This window comes from Elephas maximus, chromosome 3 (assembly GCF_024166365.1).
Source record: "Elephas maximus indicus isolate mEleMax1 chromosome 3, mEleMax1 primary haplotype, whole genome shotgun sequence".
Lineage (NCBI taxonomy): Eukaryota > Metazoa > Chordata > Mammalia > Proboscidea > Elephantidae > Elephas > Elephas maximus.
Window position 1 is genome coordinate 37,216,130 of NC_064821.1, and position 19,387 is coordinate 37,235,516.

At 50.1% G+C, this 19,387-nt stretch overlaps 2 protein-coding genes across 2 annotated transcripts in view; one reads left to right on the forward strand and one right to left on the reverse strand.

Moving 5' to 3' along the window:
- The window catches only part of HAUS8 (HAUS augmin like complex subunit 8), a 34,974-nt gene extending 32,146 nt beyond the window's left edge, over window positions 1-2,828 (reverse strand). The window contains exons 1-4 of the mRNA XM_049875487.1: window positions 2,741-2,828; window positions 1,728-1,925; window positions 906-1,407; window positions 597-830 (exon numbers count right to left, since the gene is read on the reverse strand). Coding sequence (XP_049731444.1) covers window positions 597-830; window positions 906-1,407; window positions 1,728-1,925; window positions 2,741-2,828 — 1,022 coding nt within the window. The remainder of the gene's footprint in view (window positions 1-596; window positions 831-905; window positions 1,408-1,727; window positions 1,926-2,740) is intronic.
- MYO9B (myosin IXB) overlaps window positions 966-19,387 on the forward strand; it is a 108,013-nt gene continuing 89,591 nt past the window's right edge. The window contains exon 1 of the mRNA XM_049877335.1: window positions 966-1,044. The gene's annotated coding sequence lies outside the window, so the exon portion shown is untranslated. The remainder of the gene's footprint in view (window positions 1,045-19,387) is intronic.

A 19,387-nucleotide genomic window follows, 5' to 3' on the forward strand; every position in this document is an offset into this window, starting at 1 on the left:
ACTTTCCCTTCCTGAGCAGGGATCATCTCATCTGTAAATGCAAAGGCTACAATACCAGGGTTGGGAAGACCAAAGGAGATGCGTTAACTCGCTGATTGTCCATAAAATAAAGACAATTCCACTATCAACGACCTATCACATTTTATGGGTCAGACACTTCTAAGCCCGTTCAAGTCTGGCACAAGCCATTAAGTTGTATGGCGCTATCAGCCCCCTTTCGGAGCGGAGGACTGCAAGGCAGAGAGAGAGGAAGCTTTGGTCCAACGCTGCCCCTCAACGAGCGTGCGGCCCCAGAATTCGAACTCGCGTCCGGAGTATTTGAATTCATGGAGCCGGGATATGAACTCATGGCCCGGGATTCCAACACGAAGCCTCGGGATTCGAACTCACGGTCCCGTAGGGAGCCCGCGTCCCCCGAGCATGCGCAGAAGCCGCACGCCGGCCAGGGCCTGCGCATCCCAGGCGATCCCTGACAGGGCCCCAGCGGCCTCGCCTCGAAGACCCCACTACCCGACTCTACAGCCCCCCGCCCCCAGCCCTTGGCCGGAGTCTTCCCGCCGGGCCCCCAAATCCAACCCGGCGGAGCCCCAACTTACCCGCCGCCGCGCCCTGAAGAATCCGCCATTTTCCCGCCTTCAGCTCGAAGTGTGGCTCCTCGAGGCTGGACACGCCCCCACGTCCCATTCAGGAGCCGCAGAAGGGGTGGCAGCGCCCCGCCGGCACGCACAGGCTGCGGGCGCAGTTTGCGTCCTCTGGGCGTGTACCTCCCCCGCCATCCTTCATACTTGGTCTCGCCCACAAGCGTGAGGAGTAGGTGTCGGGAGGCGGGCCTAGGGGGCGTGGTTTATTTCGTACCGCCCCCGAGACGTACTGGCGTCACGCCCCCGGCTCAGCCCCTCCGGAACCCGGAAGCGGGGGAGCGGGGGGAGTGGGGGGAGCGGTGGGCGCGGCGGGGCGGAGCGGCGGCGGAGCGGCGGGTGGCCGGCGGTGGCCGGCGGGCGGGTTGCGGGCCCGGGACCACGGCGCGCGGCGGCCGAGGCCCAGGTGAGTGCCGCGCGCGCGCGGGAAGGAGGCTCTGGCTCGGGGCGCGCGCCGTGGGTGGGGGAATGTCTGGGGAGGGGGCTGGGCTGCGTGTTAATGGGGGACGTGGAAGCAGAGGCGGGGGGGCGGGAACGAGACTGGGGGTCTTGCAGCGCTGCGGGGTTCGGGGTCGGATGAGGGCGAAAAAGGAGGAAGTTGATGGGGACTGGGTGGCCCCGATGGGGTTGGGGGTTGAGATTAGGGGTGGGGAAGGCTTGTGGCTTTCAGCAGCTTTTCGAGAAGGACGTGGCTTAAGGGGGGAGTTGGGGGGTCGCAGGAAATGGGGCTGGGAGGGGGAGGCAAGGAGGCGGAATGGAGAGGCCCGGGCTGGGGAAGAGGTGCAAGACAGCGGGTGGGGGGAAGGAGTACAGAAACAGCTTGGGGGCGCTGCCGCGGCTCAAGGGCTAGAGGCAGGGTGTACGATGCTGAGAGTAGCGCCTGGCACCCCGGGGATGCGCAAAAGCGGGAGGTCTGAGCCCACTGGGGTGGCCGCCTGTTTTTGGGGAATGGGCACGTTGAGGGAAGAAGAGAATATAAAAGCCATAGCAGGAACTAAGAGGAGGGCCTAGAGAGGAGGAAAAGAGAAGGAAAGGGCCAGGGTGCCCCTGGAGAGTTTGGGGAGCAGCCGTAGGGGATCAGACCCCTACCCTCTTGATTCATCCCCAGCTGGGTGACTGGACCCATCTCCCGGTCCTGAAAACTTAAACGGCCATGCCACTCTGCTCCTAAGACAAATCTGCTGGAGTCTGTGTCCCAGCCTGGCTGCAGGGTGAGGAAGGAGCTCTGGGGTCCCAGCCTGGCTGCCAGTGGGGAAGGAGCTGCCAGCCCCCGCAGTAGGGCCGGAACTGGGTTTCAGGATGGGGGGAGCGGGTGTGAGTTTACCTCCATGGGGTTGCATCCTTGGACTTAAATGGGTAAAACAGCAGACAGGAAATCTGTCCCCGGCGTGGGGGCTGAGCTCCCAGAGAGGCTCAGCGGCCAGCCCTGTCTTCCTGGGCGCCCATACACAAGGGGTCTACTGAGGCAAGGCCTCTCCAACCCCCTTGGTCACAAGGAAAGGTGGCTGAGGTGCGAGCTGGCAGAGGCACTGTGCCTTTGAGTGGGAAGGTCCCAACTCCCACCTTCTGCACGTTGTCTTAAGAAGCCCAGGAGCAGCTGGAAGTGGCCTGGACAACTCTACAGTTGCTTCAGTATCTGATTAACGCTGTGGGTTTGAAGACATCCTCAAATTTTCCTTGCTGGGGTCTGGCTCAGTGGCCTCTGCCTCGGGCCTTGTGGGCTCAGTGGTTCCAATCAACCTTAATTTCCCACCTCTCGTGTCTGTGGTGATTTTGGGTAGCACAAATGGTTAAGTGCTTGGTTACTAGCTGAAAGGTTGGCAGTTAGAACCCACCCAGGAAGACAAGCCTCGCAATTGCTTCCGAAAGATCACAGCCTTGAAAACCCTGTGGAGCAGTTCTACTCTGCACACATGGGGTCGCCATGAGCTGGAATAGACTCCAAGGCAACTAACAACAACCAGGAGAACTGAAGAGCCTGGTTTTATAGCCCATTTAGGACATGTGAATCTGGATCAACTGAATGTAAAGAGGGCCCCTGAGAGGTAATTACTGCCTTCGTTTCCAGAATCTTCTGGCCCACAAAGGAGGTGGCTCCCCACCTTGCTGGCCCAGGGGCGCACGATTTGAGCCTCCAATCGTCCCTACTGCAGACACTCTGAGTGTGGGCCAGAACGCAATGACGAACATGGCAGACGTGGCCCCTTGCCCTTACCAAGCTCATCTTCCCGTTCCACAGAACCTTCCCCCCGCCCCGCCCCACTGCCTGCTTTTTGTGTTAGGAGTACAGCCAGGTGGAGGGTTCTGGGGGAGCCACTATGTTGGGGGTCCTGTTGTGTGCCATCAAGTCGATTCTGACTCAAGGTGACCCTGTATTACAGTAGGACTACCCCATAGGGTTTCTTAGGCTCTAATCTTTACAGGGACCAGTCCCTGGAGAAGGACATCAGGCTTGGTAGAGGGTCAGTGAAAAAGAGGAAGACCCTCAATGAGATGGACTGACACGGTGGCTGCAACAATGGGCTCAAGCATAACAATGATTGTGAGGATGGTGCAGGACAGGGCTGTGTTTCGTTCTGTTGTATGTAGGGTCGCTATGAGTCGGAATCCACTTGACGGCACCTAAGAAGAACAACAACAACCTTAAGAGGAGCAGATCACAGGGTTTTTTCTCTACAGAGCCACTGGGTGGGTTCAAACTACCGACCTGTCAATTAGTAGCTGAACGCTTAACCATTGTGCACCAGGGCTCCTTTTGGGGGTCCTGGCCTTGGACCATCCTGCTTGGCTGTTTCTTCGCCTATGAAATTGGTAGGTTGGCCTTAATCAGTATTTCTCACCTTTGAAACTCAACCCTTCTTGATACTTGATAGCCATAGTGTCTCTCGTCCACCCCCTCTAAGATTTTACCTTGCCCCTGACTCACAAATTACCGAATCGCTGTTACAATGATCCCGATTTTGTGCAGCTTCCCATTCTATAAGTGATACTACAAAAGCTTATTTTATTGCTTCTTCATTTCCCAAATAGAAGATCACAGTGTAGAACATGCTTTTGCAAATTGCACCCCTGTGCCCCAAAGCTTGCCACATCCTTCTGGCAGGAAGTCCCTGGGCCAGACCCTCCCTGAGGTCCTTTCCAGCCTCTACTTTCTGCAGTGTGGTGAAGCAGGTTGGGATTGGGGAATCTCCCCTTTCCCTTTGGCTGTAGGAGGTGGTTTTCTCCCCAGTGGGGGCTTGTTAACCTGCAGCTTCCCTTTCCTCATCTCCTATAAGGGCCATCATGGGCCTTGGATGGGCCCAGAGTTCAGTGAAGCAAGGGCTGGTTGTACCAGCCCTTGGGCTGGGTCCGCAGGACATAGATGAGTCCTCCTGAGGAGGGACATTCTAGTGGAGACTCCCTTGGAAATAATCACGTTCATGGCAATGGTGCAAGACAATGTGAGGGCAGAGTCAGGACACCCAGTGCAAGCTTTGGGGCAAGGGGGATTCCGGCAAGTTTCCTTGAAAGAGGTGGCTGGCCCCAAGCTCAGCCTTAAAGGATAACCTGTTGCCATCGAGTCCATTCTGACTCTTGGTGACCCTACAAGTTCTACAGAGTAGAATTGAGCTCCATAGGATTTTCTTGGCTATAATTTTTATGGAAGCAGATCACCAGGACTGTTTTGCGAGGTCCCTCTGGGCAAATTTGAGTGTCCAACCTTTAGGTTAGTAGCTGAGCGCAAACGATTTGCGCCACACAGGGACCTTAAACCTGTTGTTATTGAGTTGATTCCGACTCACAGCGACCCCACATATTGCAGAGTAATACTGAGCTCCATAGGGTTTTCTTGACTAATCTTTATAGAAGCAGATCACCAGGCCTGTCTTCCATAGTGCCGCTGGGTAGGTTCAAACTGCTAATATGTCAGTTAGTAGTCCAATGTAAACTGTTGACACCACCTTGAAGGATAAAGACATGTTAAAGAATAGGAGGAGATAATGCAGCTTACAAAGCCATGTTTATCGAGGGCACTCTCTAAGGTAAAACCAAAGAAACCAAACCATTTCCAGCAAGTCAATTCTGATTCGTAGCAGCCCTATAGGATGGAGTAGAACTGCCCGATAGGGTTTCCCAGGAGGGGCTGGTGGATTTGAACTGCCAACCTTTTGGTTAGCAGCCAAGCCCTTCATCACGGTACCATCGGGGTTCTCTCTCAAGGGTAACTTCAGTCAATTCTTAATCTATACGGAGTGCATCTTGTTAAAAAAGGAACCATCGGGAGGAGGAAATTGCAGGAACGAATACCTTCAAAGCACCGCCCTTTATTGAGCAGCTCCTGTGATAGATGCTGTTACATACCCAGCTCTCTTATCCTGCCGACACCCAGCACGGGGGTATGTGTTCCTGTTTTACTGATACAGAAACTTAGGCCCAGGGAGGTGAGGACTTCAGAGATGGCTACCTGGGCCTTTTAGAAACATGAAGGATTATTAACCAGTTGCCATCGAGTTGATTCCAAGTCATGACACCCCCAGGTGTGTCAGAGTAGAACTGTTCTATAGGGTTTTCAGTGGCTGTGACCTTTTGTAAGTATATCGCCAGACCTTTATTCTGAGTTGCCTCTGGGTAGGCTCTAACTGCCAGCCTTTAGGTTAACAGCCAAGTGCTTCGCTGTTTGCGCAACCCAGGGACTCCTTGAAGGGTTATTGCTATTGTGGTTAGTTACCATTGAGTCGTTTCCAACTCAAGGCAACTTTATGTATAATAGAATGAAACACTGCCGAGTCCTGGGCCATCCCCACAATCTTTGATATGTTTGAGCCCACTGTTACAGCCAAGTCAGTTCATCTCATGGTGGGTGTCCCTCATTTTTGCTGACCTTCCACTTCACCAAACATGATGTGTTTTCCTAGCGATTGATCTTTCCTGATGACGTGCCCAAGTAAGCAAGACGAAATCTCGCCATCCTTGCGTCTAAGAAGCAATCTGACTGTATTTCCTCCTTAAATTGGTGAAGACTAAATCTCTAGAGCAGGGTGTGTCAACCAGGGCACCACTGACATTTAGTTCCAGAACATTCTCTGCGGTGGGGGCCTTCCTGTGAACTGTAGGGTGTTGAGTAGCATTCCTGGTCTCCACCTACTCGATGCCAGTAGCACCTACCCCCAGTCATGACAACCAAAAATGTCTCAGATGTTTGCCCAGTGTCTGCTGGGTACAGAATCACCCCTTTGAGAACCACTGCTCCATCGTAAATGCTGGTTCTTATCCAGGCCTTGCCCTTGCTTATTGAGTCTCTGGGGAGTCCCTGGCTGGCACAAATTGTTAAGTACTTGGTTGCTAATCTAAAGGTTGGCAGTTTGAACCACCTAGATGCACCTCAGAAGAAAGTCCTGGCAATCTGCTTCTGAAAGGTCACATCCTCCAAAACCCTGTGGAGCAATTCTATTCTGCATACACGGGGCACCAGGAATCGGAGTTGACTTGACAGCAACTGGCAGTGGTGTGTGCTGAGCTCCTGACAAAACGTTTCTCAGAACCAGGAGCCATGAGAAAGTGGACCAGCCACTGGATTCTGCCCTCCAGGCGATTTTTAATCTTCAGGGAGTCTGTCTTGATAAAAAGGAACCGATAGGAGCAGACCGAGGTGGAGTTAGGCAGTGGGCCCAGAGAACGGATGAACGAGGAGGAACTGGGGGGAGTGGGGCTGTGCCCTCCTCCTCAGGGACAGTGGGGACCATTGTGTCTCATGTCTTTGTGTTGGGACTGACCTGGATTTTGGGAGGAACTGTCCTTGCCCCTCATCTTAGAATGAATTGTTGCTTTTTTCTTCCAAGATTAGAGGTATTGGATTCTCTTCTCCAGAGCTGCCCTGGAGAATGCCCTGGATAAAAGTGGCTTTGTCTCCCGGGTTATCTCCTTCCGTGCGCACGAGATGCCCGTTTACCCGCAAGCACGTACTGTTTCGTGCCTGCTCCTCTAGTCCTCCCTGTGACATTGCTACTTAACCTGATACGAGCAAACACCACGTTCCTGGGCGGTGTTACTGGGGGACCGCTCTGTGCGCCGCGAGTCCCCAACCCACTGTACCAGGCAGCCCCTTCCCCGGCGCAGCCTTTCCACGGCCCTGCTCTCTGCCCTCGTCCCAACCAAGACACAGAACAAAGGGCCCAGTCTGCGCCCCGCTTGGCCCGAGCCGCCCACCCCTGCAGCCTGGGGGCCGTCTCTTCATCTCTTTCTGCTTTTTGTTTTGGTGCGTGGAGGACTTGGGAGATTAGCCATGATCTCAAAATGCTGCTGATGAGTTTGGATTCTGTCACTTCCTAAATGAGACGTCTTAAGCCCCAGCCCAATGAGAAAGAAAGTAGTGATTCAGGGTTAGTTAGGCTTGTGAGTTAGTTGGAACCATGAATAAACTGTCCTCGTCTGACTCATGTGTTATATCCTAGCTCTGCCGGACCTCACAGGGGTGTGTGTATGTGTGTGAGTGAGAGAGAGAGTGAGAGAGCGAGCACAGTTAGGGTGTTCCAGTACTCCTCTTGCCGATTTCAGTTGTATATTGTAAAGGAATTTTGAAGGTATAGTTTGGCGGGAAAAAGTCCTGGCACCCTGCTTCTGTAAAGATTACAGCCAAGAAAACCTATGGGGCAGTCTGCTCTGTCACATGGAGTCACTGTGAGACGGAATCAGCTCAATGGCACCCAGCAATGACAGTCAGACAGCTATTGTGCCATTCCAACTCCTGACGACCCCAGGTGTTGCAGAGTAGAACTGCACTCCATAGAGTTTTCTCGGCTGCGATCTTTACAGAAGGAGATTGCCAGGCCTTTCTTCCACTGGGTGGGTTCAAACCACCAACATTTTGGTTACCAGCCAAGCTCAAATCGTTTGCACCACCCAGGGACCTTATAGTCAGACTGATAGACTTAAAAAAAAAAAAAAAAAAAACAGTGATTCATTTTGCTTCATCTCTTACTAATTTAAATAAACACTCTAAGGGGTGGGCAAGCTGGCCACGCAGACTTTGGAAGCACACTGCCAGGTAACTTTCCGGGTGCCTGCCTGCTTAGAGAGAGGCAGGCGTCCAGCTTGGAGAGTAGGGGATCTCATGGAATTTTACGAGGGGTGTATTTAGAGCTAGGTCCCTGGGTGGCGCAAACAGCGTGCACACGTTGATGGTTTGAGCTCACCCGGCAGTGCCACAGAAGAAAGGCCTGATGACCTGCATTCCTAAAGATGACCTAAGGAAACCTGCTCTGTAACACGTGGACGGGAGTTGGAATCAACTTGACAACAATGGATTTGGGGTTTGTTTTGTTTTGGGTTTTTTTTTTTTTTTTGGATTTAGAGCTGGGCCTGGTAGGCTGTGTGTGTGCCTGGCTGAGGAATTGGGACTCGATCTCCCGCAGGGAGCTGGTGATGTTTAAAATGGGGCGTGGGGAGTCCTCTGTCAAAGGCCTGATCAAGGGCCAAAACAGTAAACCAGACCAGTTGCCGTGGAGTCAGTTCTGACTCGGGACGACCATTCGTGTGCCAGAGTAGAGCTGTGTCCCCTAGGGTCTTCAGCGGCTGGTTTTTGCAAGTAGATCGTCAGGACTTTCTTCCAAGGTGCCTCTGAGTGGGCTTGAACCTCCAGCCTTTCAGTTAGCAGCTGAGCATGTTTGCAGCACCCAGCAACACTGGGTCCCCTTTTAGGGTGGGTGCAACCGGAGGCTGGGAGGCAGCATTTGGGTTTTCACACCCAGCCCCTGAAAGTACGCCCCATTTCTCAACCCCCTGGGATGGGCCCAGGGCTTTAATTCCCAGACGAGCTCTCGGACTCGGAGGGACCACAGGAAGATGGCCAGCTTCCTCGTCTCTGATGGGCGATGCACTTTATTGAGGTGGGTGTGTGGATGGGCAGGTCGCAGAGATGCCCTGGAGCCAGCCCCTTACCTTTGTTGGTCTGTAGTCTGCCTCCTGGTTTTAGGGGGAAAGGAGAAAATGACAGGTGGATGAGGTGGGGGATGGGTTGTTGTGACGGAACCAGACACCTCCAGGTCCCAAATATGCTCCTGCTTGTCCCCAAATATCGTGCAGCCAAATGAACGAGTTCTGGAACCTCCCTGAGGACTCATGTCGTGGGGAGACCCTTGAGTCTGCAAATGTTGGTTTTCCTATTTATTTAAAGCAGGGTCTCTCCATTTGGCACTGCTGCCATTTAGTTCCAGATTACTCTCTGTGGTGGGGTCCATACTGTGTACTGTAGGGTGTTGAGCAGCATCCCCGGCCTCCACTCAATACCAGTAGCACTCCCTTTCAGTTGTGACAACCAAAAATGTCCCCAGGCATTGCCAGTGCCACTGGGGGGCAGAATCTCCCCAGGTGAAGACCTGTGGGTTAGGGGATTCCACTGACCCCCAAGAAACTGCTTTCCACAGACATCTGACCTATGGAAGTTCTAGGGTACTGTACACGTTTAAATACACATGCCGAGTGGAGGGTCACCCTGGTTTACGTCATCTAACCCGCTGGGAATTTATTCTGGCGTGCCATGTGAGCAGGAATCAAACTCAAGTTTTTTCCCAAATAATTAATGCAGAGTTTCTCCCTTTTGACACTGCTGACGTTTGGTTCTGGATCATTCTCTGGGCTGGGGGTGTCCTGTGCACTGTAGGGTATTGAGCAACATCCAGTCTCTACTCACTCTGTGCCAGTTGCACTCCCCCACCCAGATGTGATGACCAAAAATATCTCCAGATATTTCCAAGTGTCCCAGGGAGTAGAATCGCCCTGATGGTATAGAAGAGCACCAAACTCTCAGAGTGCAGGAAGAGGAATTGGATGCAGGGCGCAGGGATGCCTCGTCCCTCCACCTCTGTCTCAGTGGCTGCCGTAACAAAGTACCCCAAGCTGGGGGGCTCAAAACAACAGAGATGTATTCCCTCACCATTCTGGAGACCAGAAGCCTGAAATCAAGGTGTCGGAAGGGCCATGCTACCTCCAGACCTTGTCTCTTCTACTTCTGGTGGCTCCAGGCGTTCCTAGGCATGTGGTCACATCACTCCAATCTCTGCCTCCATCTTCACGTGGCCGTCTCCTCTGTGTCTGTGTCTTTTCTGTGTCTTATAAAGACACTTGTCATTGGAATCAGGACCCACCCTACTCCAGTATGACCTCATTTTAATTACGTCCACAGTGACCCCATTTCTAACTAAACAAGGTCACGTTCATAGGCACTGGAGGTTAACACTTCAACATATCTTTTCGGGGGCCCCATTCAGCTGCCAAGCCCACCGCACGTGGATAGGTGGGGAGGGGAGGATGCAGTGGAGGTCCCCATTGACCCACCACCCAACAAGTATGGCCTCTCTGAGCCAGTATTTTGCCCCTCTTCTCAGCGGTGACTCAAAGTGCCCTTAAGGGTAGAGGCAGCCTCAGGAAGCTCCCTGTGTTCCCACACCGACCATACAAACATGATGAGCATCGGACTGTGCTCCTTGTTGATTTATGAGATGGGGCTTTGCAAGGTGGCTTTGTGCCTGAGCATGGCGACTCATTGGCTGTTTTGTTTGGAGGGGGCGTTGTGAAGAGTTTATCTGTCACTGTCCAGAACCTCCATCCCACTGTCTAACCCATCTTTGTCGACAAGCCCACCCATCACTTCAGAAGATTCTGGAACCTGGCCACCAGCAGCACCTTCCAGGTCTCCCCCCACAACTGTAACCAGAGCTCAAGTGCTTGTCACAGGCCTGATCTGAGCCACCCGCATCTTCCCCAGACCTGTGCCAGAGGCATCAGATGGGACCCCAGGTCCACCAGACCTCACTGCCAAGGTGACGTTTCTCAAACACACCAGGTCTTGGCACCCCTGTTTCAAACCCCGTGGCTCCCACTCTCTTTGTGTGAAAATCCGCACTCGGTTGCACATTTGCGAGGCCCAGTGGACCTGATCGTCCCGATCCCAGCTCCTCCCTGTCCTCCACTTTTGCCTCCAGCTGGCCCAGCCACACTGCTCTCCCTTTCTCAGACTGGCCCAGACAGTGCCTGTCCCCTGCACTGGTCACCCCTCACCGGTACCATTACACCCAGACCCTCCATATACCCGTTCTGTCCTGGCTTCCCCATTGTGGCACTACTGACCTTTGATTCCAGAACATTCTTTGCTGGGGTGGGGGCATCCTGTGAACTTCAGGGTGTTGAGCAGCATCCCTGGCTTCCACCCACCAGATGCCCATAGCAGCCCTTCCCCTTCACCCCCCAGTCGTGGCAGCCAAAAGACATTTCCAGAATCGCTCCCGGTGAGAATTGCTGCCCCAACACGTTTTTCTGGGTTTTCTTCTCCAAAGCGCTGCTGCTCTTAGGAATGCCTCTCTGCTTGTTGGGTTGTTGTCCATCTCTTTCCCCAGAATCTAGTTCCCTGACTACCCAGCCCTAACGGTCCCCTTTCCTTCCACATTCACTCCCTCTCTTGTGCCTTGCCCAGAGCAGTCACATGAACGAAGACAGCCTTGTCCAGGGCATGACTGCAGACCCAGGGTAAAGCTTTGTGCCCGGGAGGAGGTATTGTCCCCTCAAACCTGGAGCTTTAACAGACCACGCCAAAAGAGTTAGTTCCAGCAAGCCTATGGGGAAAGGGCTTTCTCCAAGGTGTTGGGATCAGAGTGGAGGGTCTGGGGGAGCTGGTGGGAAGGGATGTGTTCAGTTGCCACCATGGGTGTGGGCACAGTCAATTCCAACTCATGACAACCCCAGGTATGTCAGAGTAGAGCTGTGCTCTATAGGGTTTTCTTGGCTATAATCTATGAAAGGAGATTACCAGGCCTTTCTTCTGTGGTACTACTGGGTGTGTTCAAACTACCAACCTTTCAGCTAGATACTGAGAGCAAACCATTTACCCCACCCAGGGGCCTTATAAGCTTTTCAGTGATACTCAAATAAGGCAGAGAAAAGTCTTTGGTGACCTAAGGACTCCTCCAGAAACTTCGTCTGCACAGCCAGTATCAGTTCCTTGGGCCCCTGTACGAATGTCCTGGAGCCACCACACAAGGGGGGAGCTTAGAACAACAGAAATTTATTCTCTCACAGCTCTGGAGGCCAGAAGTCTAAAATTAAGATGTCGATAGGGCCACACTCCCCCTGGCGGCCCTAGGGGAGGATCCTTCCTCGTCTCGTCCAGCTTCTTGTGGACCCAGATGTCCCGGGGCTTGCGGCCATATCACTGCAGTCTCTGTCTCTGTCATCACATGGATTCTGTCTTAGTCATCTAGTGCTGCTGTAGCAGAAATACCACAAGTGGATGGCTTTAACAAAGAGAAATTTATTCTCTCACAGCCTAGTAGGCTACAAGTCTAAATTCAGGGCATCAGCTCCAGGGGAAGGCCTTCTTCGTCAAATATGGAGGAAGATTGCTTGTCATCAGTCTTCCTTTGGTCTGGGAGCATCCCAGCACAGGAACCTCAGGTCCAAAGAACACACTCTGCTCCCGGTGCTGCTTTCTTGGTGGTATGAGGTTCCCATGTCTCTCTGCTCGCTTCTCTCTTTTACATCTCAGAAGAGATTGGCTTAAAACACTATCTCATCTTGTAGATCTCATCACTCATCGCTCTAGCTGCCACTAATTCATCTTATTACATCATAGTGATAGGGTTTACAACACATAGGGAAATCCCATCAGATGACAAAATGGTAGACAATCACACAGCACTGATACTCATGACCTAGCCAAGTTTACAGATACTTTGGGAGACACAATCCATAGCACATGGCCTTCTCCACTGTGTCTGTGCACCTTTTGTCTTCTCCCATTATAAGGATACTCGTCGTCAGAGTTAGGCCCCACCCTACTCCAGTATCACCTCATCTTAACTCATTATACCTTCAAAGACCTAATTTCTAACTCAGGTCCCTCCCTGAGGTTCCAAATGAGCATCAATTTCAGGGAATACTCTTTAACCTAGCACAAACCCTTAAAAATCCATTGCTGTTGAGTCGACTCCAACTCATGGCTACCCGATGTGTTTCAGAGTAGAACTGAGCTCCGTAGAGTTTTCTTGGCTATAATCTTTATGGGAGCAATCATCAGGCCTTTCTTTCACAGCAACGTTGGATGGGTTCAGACCACCAACCTTTAGGTTAGTAGTCGAACGCAAACTGTTTGTGCCATCCACGGATCTTCAACCCAGCACAGACCCCCTGCCCCTTATCACTTTTCCCCACGGACACTGCTGAAAGAGCCAACTCACCCAGCTGTTCTCAGCAAGGGTTGCTGATTCCTGCTCTGTCCCACCCCTTGGCCTGTGTCCTAGGGTGTCACCCCGAAGCCACTAGTCTCCATGACAGCCAGCTCCTGACATTTACACAGGCCCTTCAGACCCTGCCCTGGGTGCAGGGATCCAGTCCTATCAGACTTCCTGAAATGGAAAAAAGAAAAAACAAACCCAGCCTTCCTCCACCCTGGGCTGCCCTTGAGGAGTTGAGCCACTGGAGTTTGCTTTTCCTAGGTACCCACTTCTTCTACCCGACAGCTCCATTCGTGTGGACACCTAACATTCAAGTTCGAAGTGCAGAAAACTGGTGGGGGCGAGCTCTAACTTTGTCCCCCAGTTCTGTACTGCTGTGAGTCCCAAATTTGTTCATTTTGGAGTTATTTGGCTGCTTCTGGTGTTCCTTGGGTGGCGCAGGTGGTGAACATGCTCAGCTGCTAACTGAAAGGTCGGAGGTTCGAGCCCACTCAGAGATGTCTCGAAAGAAAGGCCTGGCGATCTCCTTCCAAAAAACCAGCCATCGAAAACCTTATGGAGCACAGTTCTATTCTGACACCCATGGGGTTGCCATGAGTGGGGGTCAACTCAACAGCAGTTGACTGGCTGGTGATCTTTCCAATAGTTTGATGTGATCATTCCTCCCTTAAAAAAAAAAAAAAACCGGCCCCAGGAGGCGTATGTGAAAAGTGGAATCGCGCTAAATTACAAACAGCACTTTTCCCAACGATGCCGCCGTAATGCTAGCCTTCTCCTTTTAGCTGGGGGATGATTTCATCTGATAAACATGTGGCTTCAAATTATGGCCTTGCATAAATGGAAGGGCTACACTGCACTCTCTGGAGGCCCCGCTCGCCTCGTGTTCCTGTAAATTCCAAATCGCTCACCAAACTGATACACAGAGCGCTGCGTTTCCTGCCCCTGCAAAGCCTCCACCAGGCCTTGAGCAGGGCTCACTACAAATTTGTCTCCTCACGCCAGGACCTAATTTCTGGTTGCCTCTCCTTTCCCTATACCTTGCTTCTGTGAGAGCCTGAGATAACGGCTCTGAACAGAGGTCGTTGTTAGTTGCTGTTGAGCCGGCCCCAACTCATGGCAACCCCACATGCAACAGAACGAGACGTTGCCCAGGCCTGCGCTGCCTTTGCAATCGTTGGTATGCTCGAGTCCATGGCTGCGGCCCTTGTATATTTTGAGTGCCTTCTAACCTGGGGGGCTCGTCTCCTAGCACTTTATTGGACAGTGTTCTGTTGTGATCCATAGGGTTTTGATGGGTCGATTTTTGGAAGTAGATCACCAGGCCTTCCTTCCTAGTCTTTTTTACTTTGGAAGCTCAGCTGAAACCTGTCCACCATGGGTGACCCTGCTGGTATTTGAAACACCGGTGGCAGAGCTTCCAGTATCATGGCAACATGCAAGCCACCACAGTATGGCACACTGACAGACGGGTAGTGGTGAACTGAGGTACGTGTATTCGAAGAATACAGAAAATATACCAACATGGCTTTTGCAAAACCTTTTAATTTTTCATTGTTTGGGATTTTCACTAGAGTTTTTTTTTGTGTGTGTGTGTGTGTGTGTGTGTGTGATAAAATTCGCATAAGATAGACTTGACCGTTGTAAAGTGGATGGTTCGGTGGCATTTAGCGCATTCACAGTGTTCTGCAGCCACCACCTCTATCTGTTGTTAGTTGCTATAAAGTCAGCTCCAACTCACTACAATTCCTCATACAACAGAACAAAATATTACCTGGTCCTGTGACATTTTCATGACTGTTGATACGTTTGAGCCCATTGCTGTGGCTGTGGTGTCAGTCCAGCTCATTGAGGGTTTCCCTCATTTTTGCTAACCCTCTACGTTACCAACCATGATATCTTTTTCTAGCAATTGGTCTTTCCTGATGGCACGTCCAAAGTAAGTGAGCTGAAGTCTCGCCATCTTTACCTTTAAAGAGAATTCTGATTGTATTTCTTCTAAGACTGATTTGTTTACTCACCTGGCTGTCCAGGGTATAGTCAATATTCTTCGCCAACACCCTGGGTCAGACTCATCAGTTCTTCTTTTGTCTTCCTTTTTCGTTGCTGGACAATGAAAAAGACCACCTCTATCTAGTTCCAGAACATTCTCATCACCCCCAAAGGAGACACTGTCCCCATTAGCTGTCACTCCTTATTTCTCCTTCCCACTTGCCCCTGGAAATCAGTGATCTACTTTTTGTCTCTGCACTTGCCTATTCTGAACATAGCGTGTAAATGGAATCACACGATATGTGGCCTTTTGTGTCTGACTTATTTCACTCAGCATATTTTTCAGGTTCATCCATGTCGTAGCATCTATTAGGACTTCATTCCTTTTATGGCTGAATAATACTCCACTGTATGGATGGACCACATTGTATTTGTCCATCATCTGTTGATGGACACTTGGGTTGTTTCCCCCTCTTGGCTATTATAAACAGTGCTGCAGTGAACATTTCCGTACAAGGTTTGTGTGGATTTATGTTTTTATTTCTCTTGGGTATATGCCTAGGAGTGGAGTTACTGGGTCATGTGGTAATAATGTGTTTAGCTTTTTGAGGAACTGCCAAATTGTTTTCTAAAGTGGCTGCACCATTTTATATTCCTGCTAGCAATGCATAAGATTTCTATTTCTTCACATTCTTGTCTACACATTTACTATCTTTCTGATTCTAGCCATCCTAGTAGGTGTGAGGTGGTATCTCATTGTGGTTTTGATTTGCTTCTCCTTGATGGCTAATGATGTCTTGAGCATCTTTTCATGTGCTTGTTGGCCATTTGTGTATCTTCTTTGGGAAAATGCCTGTTCAGATCGTTTACCCGTTTTTTTAATTGGGTTGTTTGTATAAGTGAGTGTGAGAGTACTTCGCATATTTTAGATACAAATGCCTTATCAGATACATGATCTGATCCAGACGTGCCTGTCCAGACTTTTCATATGAATGGTATCACACAGTAGTACCATGAAACCTAGGAGAGCCAGAACTCTTTTTTCTGAGTGTCATAACTTTTCTTCCTTTGGCGGGGTGCGGTCTCACCAGTTTTCTATTACTCTTTATTGGTGGAAAATAGTTTAGCTTTCCTTCTCTGACAGGTTTCCACCTTACATAGGTTCCGGCTTTCACAGGTTTTACTGTGTAACCTTTTGTGTCTGGCTTCTTTCACTGAGCATGTTTTCATTATTCATCCATGTCGTAGCATGTATCAGGACTTCGTTTCTCTTTATGGCTGAGTAGTATTCCATCATGTGGATGGACCACTTTGTATTTACCCATTCATCTGTTGCTGGACACTTGGGTTGTTTCCACCTTTTAGCTGTTCTGGTGGGGATTTTCAGCATCCACCAATTTGCTTTCTCTGTGGTGATGGAGGTAGTTCTTACACAAGCCTTGGGTGGGCTGATCATATCAGGCTGGGCTGTGCTTTGCTTCCTGTTCACGTTACACAGAGGGCTGGCCAGGTGTGTACACTCCAGGGCATTTGGTGGGACAGTTACAATTAAGGAAGGACACGTGCGGTTTTCAGCCCTGCTGCCCTTGACACCCTCTCACAGGCCTGTGACTTCTACTTCCCCCCTCCCCCAGCCACATCCCCAGGAACCCACGGACCCAGCTCCTCAGCCCAAGGTCAGCCTCCTTCCTTCTTCTCAGCCAACCGCTTAGGAATTTGCCTCTGGGCCAGCTGTCTCCTCCCAGGCGTGCAGGGGGTTTTGGGGCACAGGTTTCACATCCACATGGAACCAGGACCTTGAACCAAGGAACCGGCCACAGCTCGGCGGGCTCCCAGGTCTCAGGCTCCATGCAGATGAAACCAGTTGCCATCAAGTTGACCCGAACTTCTAACCGCCCTACGTGTGTCTGAGTAGAACTGTGCTCCATAGAGTTTTCAGTGGCTGGCTTTTTAGAAATAGATCACCAGGCCTTTCTTCTGAGGTGCCTCTGAGTGGATTCAAACCGCCAGCCTTTCAGTTAGTCGCTGAACACATTAACTGCACCACGCAGGGACTCCCAGTGAAGATGAGGCTTCATGAGAAAGGTGTGTTTGGGAGCTGGAGAAGAAAATGTCCGTGCCCCTCTGAGTGAGAGGCCCTCATCTGAGAATGTCCTCTGAAACTGTGGTCATCCAAACAGCATGGCCAGGCACAAGCAGCAGACCCCTAAGTGTGGAATAATCTAGTGCTCAATATTTAACAAGCAAAAACAGGCTCAGCAATCAGTGCAAGGAAGAAGGATTTTTAAATAAAAGGCATTGAAACAGTTGCTTTGCTCTTGTGAAAAGCATTTGTTTCACCTCTCATGCTATAGTGAGTTGGATGGTATTAGTAGCCATTGAGTCTACTACAACTCGTGGCGACCCCATGTGTGTCAGAGTAGAACTGTACTCCATAGGGTTTTCAGTGGTTGATGTTTTGTGGAAGTAGGTCACCAGGCCTTTCTTCCAAGGCACCTCTGTATGGACTCAGACCTCCAATCTTTCAGCTAGTAGTCGAGCACTTACTCGGTTGCACCACCAAGGAAGTCCACAGTGAGTTGGATAGTGTTCTCCAGAATTCATGTCCTCTCGGAACCTCAGGATGCAACTTTATTTGGAAATCAAGCCTTTACAGATGTAACTAAGGTAAGAGTTTCTAGGCGAGATCATCCTGGATTGGGGAGGGCCGGCCCTCAATCCAATGGCAGTGTCCTTCTAAGAAGAGCAAAAAAGACAGAGGAGGAGGCCATGCGACAATGGAGGCAGAGATTGGAGTGATGCAGCCACGAGCCCAGGAACACCTGGGGCCACTAGAAGCTGGGAGAGACAAGGAACGATCCTCCCTAGAGCGTCCTGAGGGAGCATGGCCCTTAATTTCGAACTGATAGAGAATACATCTCTCGGGTTTTTATTGTAATTTATCATCGTGCTTTAGGTGAAAGTTTACAGAGCAAATTTTTTGGCGGGTATGTGTGTTTTTAAGCCACCCAGTTTGTGGTAATTTGTTACAGCAGCCACAGGAAACTAAAATACACACCAAAATACTTTCCTGATGGATAAAGGCTTAAAGAATAAATAGCAGTGGGGGACACACACAAAAAGTGTAGATCCGTAGTGAATATTTTGATGTGTATATTTTCACCACAATAAAAAGAAAGGAAAGGAGGAAAAAAAGTACTGTATAGATTGGTGTTTGTCAGATCTGGGGTAGGAAAGAAGCAATAGACACTATAAAAGAAATGACCCATAGGCCTGGCTGCCTGAAATGTAATATTTGCATCAAAAAATAGTGCAGAACCAAAGTACATTGGTATAGATTTGTTTCGGCAAAGACAACAACGTGCTAACATCCTTTCTATATAAAGAGCTCTTCTGAGACAATAAGATAAACAGTGGTTCTGTAGAAAAAAATGGGCAACCAAATGAACGGTTTACAAAAAAATGAAATATAAACCCTAAAGAAAGTTTTTTTTTAATAATTTTTTGTTGTTGAGAATATACACAGCAGAACATAGACCAGTTCAACAGTTTCTATGTGTACAGTTCAGTGACATTGATTACATTCAAGTCGTGCAACCATTCTTGTTATCCTTTTCTGAATTGTTCCTTCTCTATTAACATAAACTCACTATCCCCTAAGTTCCCTGTCTCACCTTTCAAGTTGCTGTTGTCATATAGTCGATCCTGTATCGATAGTCCTTAGAAGAGCACAGTGCTCAAGGCAGATATTCTCTACTAGTTAAGCTAAATTATTGTTTGGTTTTGAGAAGATTTCAGGGGATATTTTTGGTTTAAAGTTTAAAGATTCTCTCAGGGCAGTAGTTTCAGAGGTTCATCTGGCCTTCAAGGCTCTAGAAAGTGGGTTCCGTGAGAATGTGAAGTTCTGTTCTGCATTTTCTCCCTTTTGATCAGAATTGTTCTATAGAATCTTTGCAAAGTATTCAGTAATGGTAGCCAGGTACCATCCAGTTCTTCTGGTCTCACACAAAGGAGGTAGTTGTTCATGGAAGCAGTTAGCCACACATTCCATTTCTTCCTCCTGTTCCTGACTCTTTTGTCCTCTGTTGCATCAGGCAAATGAAGACAAATTGTTGTACCTGAGATGGCCCCTTACAAGCTTTTAAGACAGCAGGTACTACACAACAAAGTAGGAGGTAGAACAGAGGCACTAAACACATCATTAGGCCAATTGACTAGGATGCTCCATGAAACCATGTCCTCCAAACCAAGAAACCAAATCCATGAGGTGTTTGGTTGTATATAAGTAGCCTCAGCAGCTGCTCTTTTTGTTGTTGTGAAGTTTTTTTTTTAATCCAGCATTGTAGTCAAAGAAATGTAAGTGATGCGATACTTCTTTTGCCTAACCCATGGATGTGGACTGAGAAAAACAATAATACGTGGTGCTGGTGAAGATGCTGTGAGACAGGCAGTAGTCATTTATGCTGTTCCAGGTGGACCTACTGATCAGACGGACCAATCTGGAAGTCTGTTTGGCAGATGAATCAGGTCTTCAGAGTGAGGGTAGGTTGGCCTAGA